General features: G+C 37.4%; 1 protein-coding gene across 8 annotated transcripts in view; it reads left to right on the top strand.

Annotated features, from left to right (window-relative positions):
- NAV2 (neuron navigator 2) overlaps positions 1-16,381 on the top strand; it is a 599,301-nt gene that overhangs the window by 442,832 nt on the left and 140,088 nt on the right. For all 8 annotated transcript variants that reach the window (XM_087951112.1, XM_087951110.1, XM_087951111.1 and 5 more), the window contains 3 exons: positions 5,673-6,846; positions 9,059-9,177; positions 15,050-15,158. In XM_087951112.1, coding sequence (XP_087807238.1) covers positions 5,673-6,846; positions 9,059-9,177; positions 15,050-15,158 — 1,402 coding nt within the window. The remainder of the gene's footprint in view (positions 1-5,672; positions 6,847-9,058; positions 9,178-15,049; positions 15,159-16,381) is intronic.

The raw sequence follows: 16,381 nt of genomic DNA, 5'->3' as shown, positions 1-16,381 counted from the left end.
TAAGATATGATATAGTTAATATATATTTTATATGCATTAAAATCCTTTATTATTTTACATTTTTTAATTATCCTGTGGAGCAACATTACTAGCTGTCCAAGGCTACATGTGCCCCAAGGGCCGTGGGTTGGACACACCTGGTCTCACATAATGTTGCAACATTCTGATTTTTAACTTACCTCAAGAAATCCAGAACAAAACTCATTACTATATGTGTGGTGATTGACTTAACGTAATATAACCTAATTTTATATAATTAATACAATTCAATTTGCATGCTCGCCCATTTGCCAAGCAACCCTGTATGGCTAACAGTAAAAATAACAATAAAACATGCAATAAAAATCACTAGAAGCACACATATAGCACTAAGTTCAATAAAGTCACATATTGATACACTTTAATGAGTTACATAATTTTCTGTCCCAGGGCCTAAAGGAAGAGCCAGGTCTTAAAGGTTTGAGGTGGGGTGGGATTCTACCAGTTTGCACCTATTTGCTAGAACCAGTTGTAAAGATTCTAAGCAGTTCGGAGAACCGGTTGTTAGAAGAAATCTCCTTTTGTTTTTTTCCACTTTACTGGCCCAATCCTGTAAGGAAGGCAGGAAGGAAACATTGGTGTTGCTTACAGAAACTGCCTCTCCATTAAACCTTGTTACATTCTTCCTTCACTGCTTTAGTGATATCTAGCACTTTTGGGGTGTACTTCCAAGAAGCAGGATGCAAGCTTCGGTATAGCTCCCAAACCTCCTTCCTCTACTGTCATTCTGAAAGCATCCATCATCTCCTCCAAACAAAGGCTTGCAGATTCAATTAATGTTCCGGAGGGTGGGCCCCCACACTCCCCCCCCGCATATCTCCAAATTCGGCTGATTGTTGATAATTCTCCATCTCAGGGAAAAGAACTCCGGGGTATCAGCCAAGCCCCTTCAAAAAATAAAAGTTTGACTTGGGAAATAAATGTAAGGCATCCAGAAAGTATCCATGATATCAATCACTCCGAGACATTTCTCTCCAATTGATTTACTTATAAACAGATCTGGTATGTCAAAGGCAATTTCCCAAGTGAAATTATTTTCATGCATTACACAGAATCCACCTTCTCTCCTCCCACTTCTACACTTCATAAATCATGAGAACCATTTAACTGCCACTGGAATTTCTTAATATGACATACAGAATAACCGTGAACTTTTCAACTCCTCCAACTCTCTTAAAAAAAGTGGCAGCTGAATTTTAAAGCTGACACCTCTACGTGAATGATGTTGAGTTGGCCACGCCCAACCAGTCACATGACCACCAAGCCAGGCCCACCAACTAAGCCATGCCCACAGAAGCAGTTGTTAAAATATTTGAATTCTACCTCTGGTTTGAGGCCATGTTATTCCCATACTTTTGGCACTTGCTCTCTGTCACCAATGAGAAAGAAGGCAGGGCACATATATACTCTCTACAGACACTGACAGGCTACACGGAGTATCACTAATTTTCACTGCTAGAAGATCATATCTGTAGAATTGAGTATTCTCAAACCGGCCAACTTGGCCTTTGTTTATTCCCGGTTGGAGTTGCACCATTTTTCATGTAATACTTTGTTTAGCAAGGAGGGAAGCAAACTAATTGCAGTTCCTTGATTCATTACATCTCTGGGACCTTTAAAGGAATAGTTCTAGGAGAAGACACATTCATGTTGTCTAACAGAAACCGTTGCTTTCTCTCAGAAAGACCAGATACATTTTACTGACAATTGCAAATGACGGTCATAGCATTATCCCTAATTCCATTCACCCTATTGTGATTCTGTGTTTGTCAGGGACAGCAATGTTATCTGGGAAGCCACAGATTTTCCCCACACACACTTGCCCCATCCCATCCCCTAGTGTTTATAAACTCATTTTTTGGCTCTTCCCAATGACTAAATTTAGTTAGAATTATGTTCTAGAAGTAATTTTCTTTATTTCTGTCAAATCTCTACAGCTAGTGGTAACCATAAGGAAGCAGCCTGTGTTTAGGTTTAAGTTGACAAATGATGGGAAATTATATGTGTTTTCTCCAGTTCTTCTTACACAATCATTTCCCAGAACAATTTAAACTATTGACATAGTTTTATTGTGAGTGGCTAGGTTTGAATTTGCAGTCGAGATATTGTAGGAGCTGATGAAATTCAAGCTAATTGTGGTACAGTATGCATTGGCATTCAAACAGGACCACCAGCGAATCTGTAACAGAAACACTGGGAATTAAATAAATTCCAAGGCGAACTCTTCCTTTGAAAGGAGGAGAGAAAGTAGTCATTTAGCCTAACCATATTTTGAATTTAAACATGTCTCTCTTGTTGTTGAGTAAAGTTGGCAAATACTCTTGAAGAAACAAAAAACCCTCAGGGAAGATGACAGGTGGGAATTAATTTTACGCACTGCAAAAAGAGACAATCTGAGATATTTAGTGCAAAGAACTTTTTTTTTTAAAAATGAAATGTTTGAATGTATATCACTGAAGTAGAACTAAAACCAATGACCTGAAAAGGCAGCTGAAATAATGATTGGCATTTATTCAGTCATAAGGGAGATACATGTTAAAATCCTAACAGAAGGATCTAAGGATCTCCCAAGAGCTCTAGTTTGGGAACTGAGGAGAATGTTTTATCTCTAAAGTTTTGCAATCTATCCATACCAAGGATAAATATTAAGGACAGTGTGATATTAGATTTAATTTGACACCTCTGCAGCCTCCAAATCTGTGAAGATTTCTCACATTCATGCTTGAAACTGAGGCAAAGAAGGGACGGGTCCATTTTATAGATTCCATCTATAGTTCGAGCTATCAATTTCCCATATACAACTCACAGGTGTTTTATTGAAGGCAGGATTGGGCAATTAATGCCCCAAGGGCTGTATATAACTCTTACCCAGTTGCCCATAAACTTCAGTGTAATTCCAAAAAATTATGTACAATCAAGTCACATCAGGCATCTAGACGACTACTACTTCTGCGGTTTCTGATTTAGGTGAATGAGAAGTAGAAGCCAAAAACGAATGCCCTCCTCCAATGAACCATTGACTTCACTACTCTTCATGCAACTCCATCATCATGAATTTCCCACAAAAATAACAGAAGGCCCTTTTCTGTTTTAAGGAATTAACAGTCTACGTCTAATAAAAGATACAATGGGATGGGGTAATTGGGAAGCATTTACAAATATTATAGGACTAAGAGAGCCAGTTTGTGCAGTGATTAAGGCATGAGGCTAGAAGCAGGGATACTGTGAGTTCTAGTCCTGTCTTGGGCAATAGGCATGAAGCCAGCTGGGTGACCTTAGGTCAGTCATTCTCTCTCAGCCCTAGGAAGAAAGCAGTGGCAAATCACATCTGGAAATCTTGCCAAGAAAACTGCAGGGGCTAGTTCAGGAGTCAGCATTGATCTTAGGCACCAATTTTTTAATAAAAAGTACTAAGGATTTTAGCATTTTCTGGAAATGTTCAAAGCAGTCTTTAATATCTTAATTCCACATGCAACTGAATCAGAGGTGGTCTTTAGCAGGTTCCAACCAATTCTGGAGAATGGATAGTGGAAATTTTGAGTAGTTTGCAGAACTGGCAAATACCACCTCTGACTGGCCACGCCCCCATCTATTCTCTGCCTCCCAAGTCCCAGCTGATTGGCTGGGTCTTCTTTTGTTGCCCTTCCAACGGAGCTGGAAAGCAGGTTAGTTAGTGAGGTGGGAGGGAATGGGATCTTGCAGTAAGCTTCCCCCAGGAGTGGGGTGGGAATGGAGATTTTACAGCATACTTCCCCTGCCACGCCCACCAAGCCACGCCCACAGCACAGTAGTAAAAATTTTTGAATCCCACCACTGAACTGAATGATCCATACCCATCAGAAGGATGGGATACAGAACTTTGCATAAAATAATGAATAATTCCTCCTTGCTGCAGATAATGCCTTAGGATTAAATTAGTTTCTTGATCTGTATGGCTAATTTAAAGTTTTTATATGGTTGGATATAAAATCATATGTTTAGTAGGCTGGCATAACCTGTGAATTGAGTTGTATGTGTTGACTGCATAGCCGTGTAGTGTGTATTCATACCTCCAATGTACTTTTAACTTCTGTCCCAATTGCAAAATGAAAAGGGATTGCTTAAGTATTTAACTACATCTAAAAAAATAATCTATAAATCTAGTTAATTCTGTGAGGCATTTAGACCTGAGTTGATTCCCTTTTCCAAACTTCTGGTGAGGGTGGGAAAAAGTACAATAGAGATTATCTAGTTTAATCATTTATAATTAATGACACTCTGGAAATCTTCCAATCCTAGCAATGCCTGCGCTCTATAAAATGAGCATGCACATCTGCTGTTTCAGTTAGGACAGTGGGAGTTGACTGCAAGAGAATTCTCTTAGAAACCTAAATCTCTGCTAAGTAAGGAAGATGGGTGTGCTTAGAAATATGAAGCAGTTTGATGCAAATCACACTGGTGAGATTAACAGAGCTGTCTCTTCCGTGAGCAGTTAAAAGTGGAGTCAAAGAGACTCTCTGTGACTTCAGCAGTGTATGATTCAGAAAACAACATTCACAGTTCTTTTTCCAAACTGCTGCAAACGTTCACTGCTAGTTGCTGTTTATTTTTAAGTTCAAAAAGCACAAGAAGCTCTAGTTGCCGTTTATTGCTAAAGGATCCAGGATAGCAGGTAAAAGCCGTTAATCCCCAGCAAGCTGCAGGGCAGACTAACAGTTGAGAGATGACAAAAGTTAATTGGAAGCATCAGCAGTCTTACAGAAGACATTTTCGCAGTAATTGGGATGTAATATCTCCAGAAGAGAAAGTTTGCAAGGAGTAGCTTTAAAAAGCAGTGGTTCTCTTGAGAGGTGAGTAAGGGAGATTTATAAGCTCTCTTTTTAAAAGGAAAAAAAAACGTGAAATGCCTTCAGAAAAAAAGAATGTAGAAGCAATTTGAATTCATCAAGGAAACTTTTCAGCTATATCTTTTTAATATAGCTGCTGTCAGTTTTAGATAAAGTTGATCATATATAACTTCTTGTCAGGATAAAGGTCTAAGACATTTTAGCTTTGTGGATTAGGAAATGAAATATATCTTTAAGATTTGGTTGTTGTGGGGTTTTGTTTTGTTTGTGGTGATTCTAGCATGCGGATGTTGGTTTTATTTTGTTTGGTTCTTGTTACATTTGGAATTGTTTGTTTAATTATTTTTCAGAATTATCAAGCTGGATGGTTCCATACACATTGAGTTCATGTTTGTTTGTTTATTTGAAATATAGCTTTGATTAGACAACTTCCAAACTATATCACTATAATTGAGGTAAACACTTAAATGTAGATTGGGTGTTCCAGAGCAGTAAGAAAGAAAGAAAGATGGAACTTTCAGTAAACTTGCAATTGAAATAAAACCTTTAACAATTTTTATTACCAAAAGTTGATTATATTAGTCTCTCTTCCACCCCCCAAAAAACACTGGTCTTATTTCAAGTTCAAAAAGAGAGATGAGAGAGAGAGAGAGAGAGAGAGAGAGAATATATAAAATGACATTTCTGTATTTTTGAAATACTGTTAAATACTGAATTACTATGAAAGCAAATCAGGTTGACTTGAAGATATCCAAATCCAAAGTGCCAACAATCTTGCATCTTACTTTTTCCTCTCTCTCCCCCCAGAACCAGCAGACAGTTTAGATTCCCAACCCACAGGAATGAATGAAAATGCAACCTCTTTGGTTCAAAGCAGCAGTAGCAACAATGCTGCCAGTTGCAATAATTCTTCAGCCATCCCCCAGCCCAATTCTGCAGTTAAACCCTGGCGCAGCAAATCATTAAGTGCTAAGCACACCACCACAACATCCACATTAACTGTAAAACAGCAGGTTCAGGAATCTCCCAAACCCGTCCCAGAGATGGTCAAAACTACTCCCAACGGTCAGAAATCAATGCTGGAGAAGTTGAAACTCTTCAATACAAAAGGGGGTTCCAAAGCGGTAGGGTCATCTCTTGAATGTCCGGGGTATCGGGACACTAGTTGTGAAAGATTAGAGGGCCTCTCAAACTTTGAAGAAAGTGAGGAGATGGAGGCTGCAAATCGGAACTTAAACACCCCAGGACCCACATCGAATAGTCCCAAAATTGCACTTAAGGGAATTGCACAACGGACATTTAGTCGGGCTCTGACCAATAAAAAGAGTTCCCCAAAGGGCAATGAAAAAGAAAAAGAGAAACAGAAAGAAAAAGAAAAGGAGAAGGAGAAGGAGAAGGAAAAGGAAAAGGAAAAGGAGAAAGAAAAAGAAAAAGAAAAAAACAAAGATGTGGCCAAGAGAACTTCCGTGATAGAAAAAGCTGATATAAAAGAAGAGCTGAAGGAAGAACAGGTCCCCCCTGCTGCGAACGAAATGCCAAAAAAATCCTCCAAGATTGCAAGCTTTATCCCAAAAGGAGGAAAGCTCAACAGTGCCAAGAAAGAAGCAGCTGCCCCTTCACATAGTGGAATACCAAAACCAGGGATGAAAAACACCACAGGGAAATCCTCAAGTGCCCCAAGTTCTTCTGCAAAGGAAGGTGAGAGAAGCCGAAGCGCAAAGCCGGCATCCAGCCTCTCTCATCCAAAAGCACAGCTAGATTGCAAGAATTCAAGTTCCACATCAAGTTTAGCCTCCACTGATGGGAGAGGAATGGGAGGGTGGTCAGCTTTAAGTTCCAGCAGCAGCAGCCATGCTGTCAATGGGCCAACTAATAGTACCACCCAGACAACAGGAAGCAATACTGTGAGTGTTCAGCTACCTCATCCGCAACAGCAATACAGCCATCCAAATACCGCCACAGTAGCTCCATTCATGTACAGGTAAGGCACACCTTTTAATCATGACTTGTCATGTAGCTTTTTTGAAGGATGAAGAAAACTATAGTCATTGATGAGTTGCTTGGTGCTATTTATTTTAAACAGACATGGGCCATTGTGCATATTCTGAGGTTATGGGAATGCAGGTAGTCCTTGGAAGGTTGGCCAATTGCAGCCCCATCTAATTTTAGCCTTTTTACCTTGTTCTAACTCTGCTACTTTTTTGGTAATGTGACCTTGGCCTAACAGTTAACGGTTATGTGTAGCTTTTGACTTGAGAAAATATGGCACCATTTGGCTGAGGGCAACGTACTATTACATACAAGAAAAGTTTCCTTCTTCTCATGCAGCTGCTCCTCCTCTTTTTCTTGAAGAAAAAGTGATAGGTAGGTAAGGAGAAAATTAATTATGACGTAAACAATAATTTTATATGATCAAATCATAGTTTTATTATCTTTGTGCCAAAATCTAATGGCATTGATTTGCTTTGGGTTCAGAATTAAAAAGTTATTCGCTATAGTTATATGGTATCTACAGAAACGTTCTGGCTTGATACATTGGTGAAAAATAGATGCCAGCTCCACTGGTTTTGTTGATATAATTGGAGAGTAATCAACTAATCAGTTAGTTGCTACATTCCAGCATCAACCAAAGCCATAACCTGGACAACATTTTTGGAGGCTGAAAAAGTGAATTCAGTCTTGTCTGATGTGCCTAAGTGATTATACGTAGATATATTTTGGTAGGAAAAAAATTGAGAACAAAAATGTTCAAGAAGAAAGTCAAAAAGGTGAAGTATGAATTAATACAATAGAATACACAATTAAATAATAATATATCTATGGTATGCCACATCCTTCTAAGAAGAAAGACTTAATTTTAAGAACAATTTTCAACAGACTAGTTTTTACCTAACACCATTTATCTCACTCCAAATATTTTATTAGCCCAATTTCATCCATCATTAACAGACATTATGACATCATTTTGTAGATAAAGAGGGATAGAATAGCATAGCATAGCATAAGATTAGAAAGAGTGGAGTAGAGTGGAGTGGAGTGGAGTGGAATGGAGTGGAATGGAATGGAATGGAATGGAATAGAATAGAATAGAATAGAATAGAATAGAATAGAATAGAATAGAATAGAATAGAATAATCTGGAGGGGATTTTGGAGGTTTTGTAGTCCAGCCCCCTGCTATTTGAATGGAACAGAACAGAGCAAGAATGCATCCATCATCTTCTTTCACACATTCAGCCAAAACGGTATTGAAATAGAGGATGAAAAGCCATGTGATTTTATTTCTTATAGTGAACTGCAGTAGCATTGGTCTTTGTTTACACTTTTTAAAAAATGCATTGAAACTTTCTATTTTGTTGAAGCAATGGTGTTTGTTGGTCCAAACTAATGTAGTGGGGAAAAGAAGGGTTTCAGTATACTATTGAAATGCTGACCAAGGGAATATAAAATCCAGCATACAAGTGGGAACATGGACAATTCATATTCCATTTTGTTTGTTTATAATGCCAGGGTGAGAGATATAAATCAATGAACAAGCAGTCACCACCGGTATTCAATATTTCTTATCCTATTGGGTTTCAACTAAATGATTCCTCAAAGAATCATTAGAAAAATTAATTAGAAAATTCTAATTATATTGACCATTTGCAAAAGGTTGAATCAGATCATACAGAATTTCAGGTAATTTTTGTAAAATATTTTCTTCTTTTAAAAAGCTATGATAGAAATGAAAAAATAGGTAAAGAATAGCCGGCATGAATAATTCATATTCCATTGAACTATCTTGTCCTCTCTTGGATGATGGCCACCAGTGTAGACTATTGATCTGATTGGAAACTTAATTTAGAACAGAAGTTATTTAAAATGATGGCAGAAAGCCTTTTGACAGCAGAAATTTCATATTTTTTTTATAGTTCAGTGCCTGTTCCATTTCTAGGACATAGCACAACGTGGGACTAATAAATTATGCACAGTCAGCAGGCTAGTGTAGCCTGTGGAAAAGACACAATGCTATACTGGAGCATTGTTATATTGATGCCAGATTTCTTTTTGTAGAAAGAAAGAAAGAAAGAAAGAAAGAAAAAGAAAGAAAGAAAGAAAGAAAGAAAGAAAGAAAGAAAGAAAGAAAGAAAGAAAGAAAGAAAGAAAGAAAGAAAGAATTTCCTTTTGCCTTTACCTCTATTTTGTACTTCAGATCCCAGACAGACAATGAGGGAAACATAACAGCAGAATCCAGTACTGGAGGAGGAAGCACAAACATGGAATCTGCTCCCTGCACAAAAACTGGACAACCTATTTTAGAAGATCTTTCTGGTAAGCAATAGGATGTGTTGAGTGCATTGACTCTCTGAATCAGAGGATTATGAAAATATGCTTTTTCCAGAAGGTTTACTTTGTTATGTAGGCTATTGCTTTCATGAGAGTGAGGACAGCCTGCTTATTTATTCTTAGTATTTTATGTTTACTGAGTTTTTCAGTATCTTCACTGCAGAAGCAGCTAATCTCAGGTTCTTATTCAGGAAAGTCAAAGGAGGAAACACTTTTGTAAATACAGTTGGGTATTATGTAAATCCTTACCAATAAGCTTTTTTTTTTTTTTACTTTATATCTAACTTAGTGAAAATGTACTTCTTTTAAATGTTAATTCTGCCTTAAATAACTATTGTGGAATTAATGTGAAATACCCAGATAAATGTTTTATTTAATTATTTAAAAAATAAAAAAACCCACAAAACTGTGAATCTGAAGTATTGTTCTACACCAAGGATCTCCAACCCCTGGGTTGCAGCCATCATGGCCTACTCTGAATTGGGCTGTGTGAGTGGCTGGCCAGAGCATGCACACAGTTCAACTTCCATATGCCTGTGGGCACTTACACACATGTGTGCCAATCCGCCACATATGCCAGCCTGCTGCCTGTGCAAGGGCTATGTGCATGCATGTGCTAGCCCACTATTCACATACAGGGTGCATGCATGCTTGCATGGGCCCACCATTCCTACAAGGGCTGGGTATGTGCTTGCGACTCCCAACGGCCCACCATTCACACAAGGGCCGCTTGCGGGGCCCAGTTCCCCTCTCCCTCCCCCAGCTGGGCTACCAATCTGCAAATGTTGGGGACCGCTGTTCTAGACATTGTCTGAATTCCTAATATTTAAGTAAAGTGTTTTGATTCTTGAAATATAAATTGTATGTTCAAAGAACTAATTCTATGAAGAGATTGAGTATATGTATGTATGTTATATTGAGACTAGTTAACTATAAACATATAAGAGGAGTACGGTGGCTCACAAAGTTAGAATGCTGAGGTACAGATTGCAGGCTTGTGTTCAAGACCCATTGCTGCTGCGGGGTGAGGTGGCCTCCCATCACAACTCCAGCTCCTGCTGACTGAGCAGTTTGAAAGCAGGTGACTGCAAGTAATTAATGGATATCACTTCGGTGGGCAACTACACAGGGAAATGAATGCAGCCCTCAATTGGGTATTCCCCAGGCAATGGTGATATCACTGGCAAATCCTTTCTGGAAAAAAAAAAGTATAAACATTGCATTCAAAATAGAAATATTCCAAATTTTTGTGTATATCTAAAAATGGAAATACAATGCTAACTACCCCTATTATTTCAGGATATTTCTGCTGAAAAAGCCACCTATGATGGCAATAGTTTCTAGATAAGACTTGAAATGCCTAAATAGCCTAAAATTACTAAAGCTCTAAGCCATATATTCTTACTTGGCTGCAATGTCAAATATGTTTAAGCTTTAAGTGCCTTGTGTAAAAGCAGGGTTTTATCTATATACCCCTAAACTCTTTTAAGTATCTTCAGCTCAGTGAAATGTATTAGAGAATACATTTTCCAATGCTTTATCAAGAATTTAAAAGTAGTTAATGGTACCCCCTGAATCTGTAGTCAGCTAAATACATGGAAAGGCAGTTAGTAATTATTCAACATGCTCTTTATCAGAGTTGGTGCTGAGCATTTTCCAGAAGTTTATTTTGTTATTTAGGCTAGAGATTGAGACTTGTTCTCTTGGTTTCATATGGTATTCATTTGATTATTCTTGTCTTTCAAAAAACTAGTTTTCTGTGTTTGGATAATTAGGTTGGTCTATCTTTAAGAGACTGGTTAGTATTTAGAAGTTACACAGATTTTGGAAAGTTTCCAACAGTCTCTGTTCTCACAGTTAATCTTTCACCCACTAAGTTACTCACCCCAGTGTTCAGTTTTGGTATAGTTGCACCTAATTTATCATCCACCCAGGCTATGAATGTACAAAAGACTAGTAAAGATTTTAATATACAGATTATTATTTAGCCATATGTGAACTCTGAACAATATTTTCATGAAGAGAAGTGGCTAGTGCTATTCAGTGGGTTTCTAAATAGACTTTTTAATAAAATATGTACAGTACAGGTATAGAAGAAGCAATTAAAGATAATGAATGGGATTTGATATTTGTACAGCTGACCCAAGCTCTGTCATTTCAGCCCAGAGATACATTCGACAAATTCAGTTGTACCACTGTTCCCTGAGAATTTTAGAAGTTGCTGTTTTCAACATATCTAAAGGGCTATAGATTTAGAAGGCTGAATTACATGGACCTAAGTTAACAACTCCATGAGCTTCTCGTTGTGCTTCCAATCATATTTTATTTGTTTTTAAAAAAGATTTATATGACCGCCTCTCTTAAACAAGCAGATTACAACAACAAAACAGATAACCATAAAACAATCCTAAAACATTACAACAAAAAAATTGCACCTTAAGCATCCCCTTACAATACCCTGCAGCAATTAACCTCATTCCATACTTTCTATCTATAGAATCCTACCTAGCACCTCAGTAAAAAGCCAGGTGTGTATAATCTTTCAAGAGGCTAAAAGGGTGGGAGACTGCCACATCTCTTGAGGGAGGATATTCCACAAGATTAGGGGCAGGCACACTTCCAAGGTCCAAGTAGGTGGCTAGATTTCAGGGAAGAGACCTGGACCTATCTGACCTAGAGGAACAAGCAGATATTCTTATGGAGAGGTGGTCCTGCATATAGTCAGGTCTCAAGCCATTTATATTTTAAAGATAATAACCAGCAACTCCAACTGTAACCAGAAGGAAACTGGGAGCCTGTATAGCTCCCTCCATAGAGGAATAACATGACTAACCTGTGAATACCCAAAATTGTACACACCACTGCTGGACCACTTGTAACTCCCCAAGTGGTTTCCAAGGGCAGCCCCAAGTAAAACGCAGTGTAATAATCCAACTGGGAAGTGACTAAGGTATAAATGACTGTGAGCATGACTTCCTAGTCCATGAAGGGGCTCATTGGTGCACAAGATAAATCCCTAGCCAAAGCTTCCACCATCTCATCAAGCAGCAACCACGAGTCCAGGAGAGTCCCCACCTCTCTGCATTGATGGGCAGCTGCTGAGAAATCAAGGGTCAATAGGGAGTGGATTGTTCATGGTAGGGGTCTATGCCCTGTATATTTCTTTTCAAAGTTCTTAATTTTGACAAGATGAGGGGCTAGTTTGCATTGATTGTAAACTGAGTTTAAAGTTTCCATGATTTCAGAAAGTTTCTTTTCAAAAAAAGAAGCATCTTTAATTTTAAAAAAATGTACCGTGCAGTTATCAGCACTTTCAAACTGCCATCTATTCTTTTCACCAAATGCTAGTATTCTTTATTATAACTTATTATAACTTTTATAACTTATTATAACCTTTATTATAACTTTTATTTTATTCTTTATTATAACTTTTCCTTATCAATCTCTTCTGCACTAATCTTCCTTTTTAAATAAAGGATTACAAAGGTTTCAAAACTAAGTTTACCAAGGGCTCTTCAGGTTTCACAAAGTTCGTGTTAAACCTGGATTTAAGACAAATATTAACAAAGTGTTTGAGACTTCTTATTCCTGCACAAATTTACTCAGTCTATTAGAAGAGCAAAAGAGGTTTGTCTCCCAGTCATTGTGTCCCACCTGGATTCTATGAAGCTACACCAGTATCTTCACAGCAGGTAGATTTCTCATTGGCTGCTCCAACTTTGTAAAACTACTTGTGGCCCAGTGGTGGGATTCAAATAATTTAACAAGTTCTCTGCCCTAATGATTTCTTCCAACAACCAATTCACCAAACGGCTCAGAAAGTGAACAACCAGTTCTCCTAAAGTGGTGCGAACTGGCTGAATCCCACCACTGTTGTGGCCTGAATCCAGCACCATTTCTTTCCATTTCCTGGTGAATTTGTGGTTTTTTCCTCTGTTTTTGCTGGATTTATTCAGTTGATTTATTAATTAGTGCTGACACTTCTGATTGACTGATGTTTTAAACAGTGGTGGGATTCAATTTTTTTTTACTACTGGTTCTGTGGGCTTGGCTTGGTGGGCATGGCAGGGGAAGGATACTGAAAAATCTCCAGTCAGAAGTGGTATTTGCTGTTTCTCCAAAACTCAAAATTTCCGCTACCGGTTCTCCAGAATTGGTCAGAACCTGCTGAATACCACCTCTGGTTTTAAAATGTATTCTATCTCTATTAGCTGCTTTAAGTGCATAATAGGAGCCTCTGTGTCGCAGTGGTTAGAGTGCAGTACTGCAAGCTACTTCTGCAGCCAGCTGCCTACAATTTGGCCATTCAAATCCCACCAGGCTCAAGGTTGACTCAGCCTTCCATCCTTCCGAGGTGGGTAAAATGAGGAGCCAGATTGTTGGGGGCAATATGCTGATTCTGTAAACTGCTTAGAGAGGGCTGTAAAGCACTATAAAGCAGTATATAAGTCCAAGTGCTATTGCTATTGCTATTTTAAATACACACAAAAACCTGGAGTAAAATACTTTAAATAAAATACATTGAAATAAGTGGTATGGAGAAGAGAGGGGTCCCCCCCCCACCCGGCTTGTAGAGCTCAGACTTGCCTTTTATGATGATCACTCAAAATGCTTTTGTAGACTAAGGTTGTGTTATTCCATGGATGTTTACCCTTTGAGGAAAACCTCTTGAATGAAATGAAACTTCTGAACAGAGACATGCTTTGATCTGGAGATAACTAAAACATATTTAGATAAAGGAGAAAGAACTGTTCTCCCTTTGGAAACAACAAAGAGTGAACAATTGCTGTAATCTGTTTGTATGATTATAACATTTAAAAATGAATTTTGGGTGGTGCACTAAAGCATTACCCCTTATTCTAAGTCACATATCCTTTCTTTATTAATTTCCTAGAGAGTTTCCAGATGATATTCTTATCAGATTGATACACTCCAGTATTTCTGTGTTCCCCAAGTTCTTTTCTATTGAGAATGCAGTCTGATAGATAACATAATGTTCCATTTCAATTTTGTACTAAATGGTAAATTCCAATTTGCCTTAAATTATAAATTCTTACATTCAGCTAGTTTAAATCAATGTATGTTTTTGCCATAAAATGTTTAATAAATATTCTTTTTTTTTTAAAGAAGCCACTCCTTCAGAAACAATGAGATTAGTTTGTTTCAACTGTACATTAGATATCTCCAGAGATGATAAAATTGCATGTTTAAGAAATGGGAATCCAAATAGAAAACTTGCAGAATTTTTCAAACCCACGTTGATCTTTATAACTTCATTATAAGACTAGGATACAAACATAATAGCAAGCGTCTGAGATTGTTTGGGGATGAAGGAAATGAATACATTCATAAATAGCAATAGCACTTAGTTTATATGCTACCCCGTAGTGCTTTAAACATTCCTTGAGCAGTTTACAATGTCAGCATATTGCCTCCAACAATCTGGGTCCTCATTTTACTGACCTCAGAAGGATGGATGGGTCAGCCTTGAGCCCCATTAGAATCGAACTCCAGGCTGCGGGCAGAGTTTGTCTGCAATACTGCATTCTAACCACTGCACCATCAGGGCTCCTTCAATAATTCAAATAATTTTGAATTTTAAATACAATTCAGATTAGTGTACAGCAGAGGCCTATGTTCATCAGATTGATTATCACCTACCAAATCTCATTCAACCCAAGATTAAACACCACTTACAAAAAAACAAAATAAAAAGAAAGAGTCTGCATCTGAGACAGCATAAGAATAGAAAAGTATTTTTTGAGTTGGAAATGTGAAACATGTATTATGTGCACATGTTCCTATTCTGCTGATAAACTCTAATTACTTCTTATCTAAAAGTTGCATTTTTCCATAGCGGAAGATCCAGAAACACGCAGGTTACGAACTGTCAAGAATATAGCTGATCTTCGGCAAAACTTAGAAGAGACCATGTCTAGTTTACGAGGAACTCAGGTGTCCCATAGGTAAGAGACACGTTAATTATTTCTTTGCAAGGAACTGCCCATTCTTTACTCTATTTCTATTTCTGCAAGATTATTATGAATGACTAACGGCAAAGATTAATTTGACTATACACTGCACTTCATTATTTTAGTTTTATGTGAAAAACTAGAATCTGTACCATATTAGGGCATAACTGAGATTAATGAAGAGTAAGTTTAGGAAATGGAAGAAACCATTTTAGAGAGGGCTGTATATAAAGGCTGAGTCTTGCAAAAATATTAGTTAAACATTTTTAGGTGATGTTTGAATAGAAAAGTACAAAGGTTACTTTTGAAAAAGTTACCTAGGTTTACTTTTGAAATTCTTTTAACGTATTTCAACCAGATCTACATTATTGTGTTTAAACAAGCAGCTGAACTGCATTTGACCTATTTGATAAGACACATAGCTTGAATTCCTACCTGGCCTTTGGATAAACAAAGCTTTATAATTCTATTAATGAGGTATGCATGGTCATATTTTTAAAGCAGTGAAAAAGATTCAGTAGTAATATTTCAAACAGAAATCAGAATTGTCTATTGTTGCATTATAGCACATAATAAAATTGCAAATTTAATCAATCAGCTAAATGCTTGGAAAGAAACCACATCAAAGAAGTTGTATGATTCAACTGTGGCGTTTTACTTACCCAGACACACATATTTCATCCAAGCCCTCCTAGTTTTTAAATAATACAATCAAAATTAAAAAAAATACAACAAACAGAAGACAAAATATGAAAAAGCCATCAGTAACATAATACAACTAAAAAGTCCTTAAATCCCACCTAAAATTTGAAAGCTCAAAGCCAAATAGTTTTCTCAGAAGTAATATTTCCAAAGATACTTTCTGTCCTAACTATAAAAAAAAAACAAGAGAAGAAGCTTTAGATTTTATACCAAGCCTAAAACAAATTCACTGTTGGAAAGGTTCCCTAACAAGTTCAGTTTGATAGGTTTATTCATTAATTTTCCACATCCATTTATTGTTTTAGAGGAAATTTCGGCACTATACAGATCATTTGTAAACAATGCAATTATTAACAATAAATAGTTACGGTTGACATCTTCAACCAAAGGTTTCATCAAGAAGCACCGTAACACAATTTTATCTAAGATGTACAAGTGTAATAAATGGATTTTTGTAGGTTCCCTTGACCAAATATGTTGCCTTCTATAGCCAAAAATTAATGTTCCTTGGCCTC

Source organism: Notechis scutatus, chromosome 1, assembly GCF_049901735.1.
Source record: "Notechis scutatus isolate UNSWTSFEM ecotype Mainland chromosome 1, rNotScu1.2, whole genome shotgun sequence".
NCBI classification, from domain to species: domain Eukaryota; kingdom Metazoa; phylum Chordata; class Lepidosauria; order Squamata; family Elapidae; genus Notechis; species Notechis scutatus.
The sequence above is the reverse complement of the archived record's forward strand: the minus strand, read 5'-3'. Positions and strand labels throughout refer to the sequence as shown.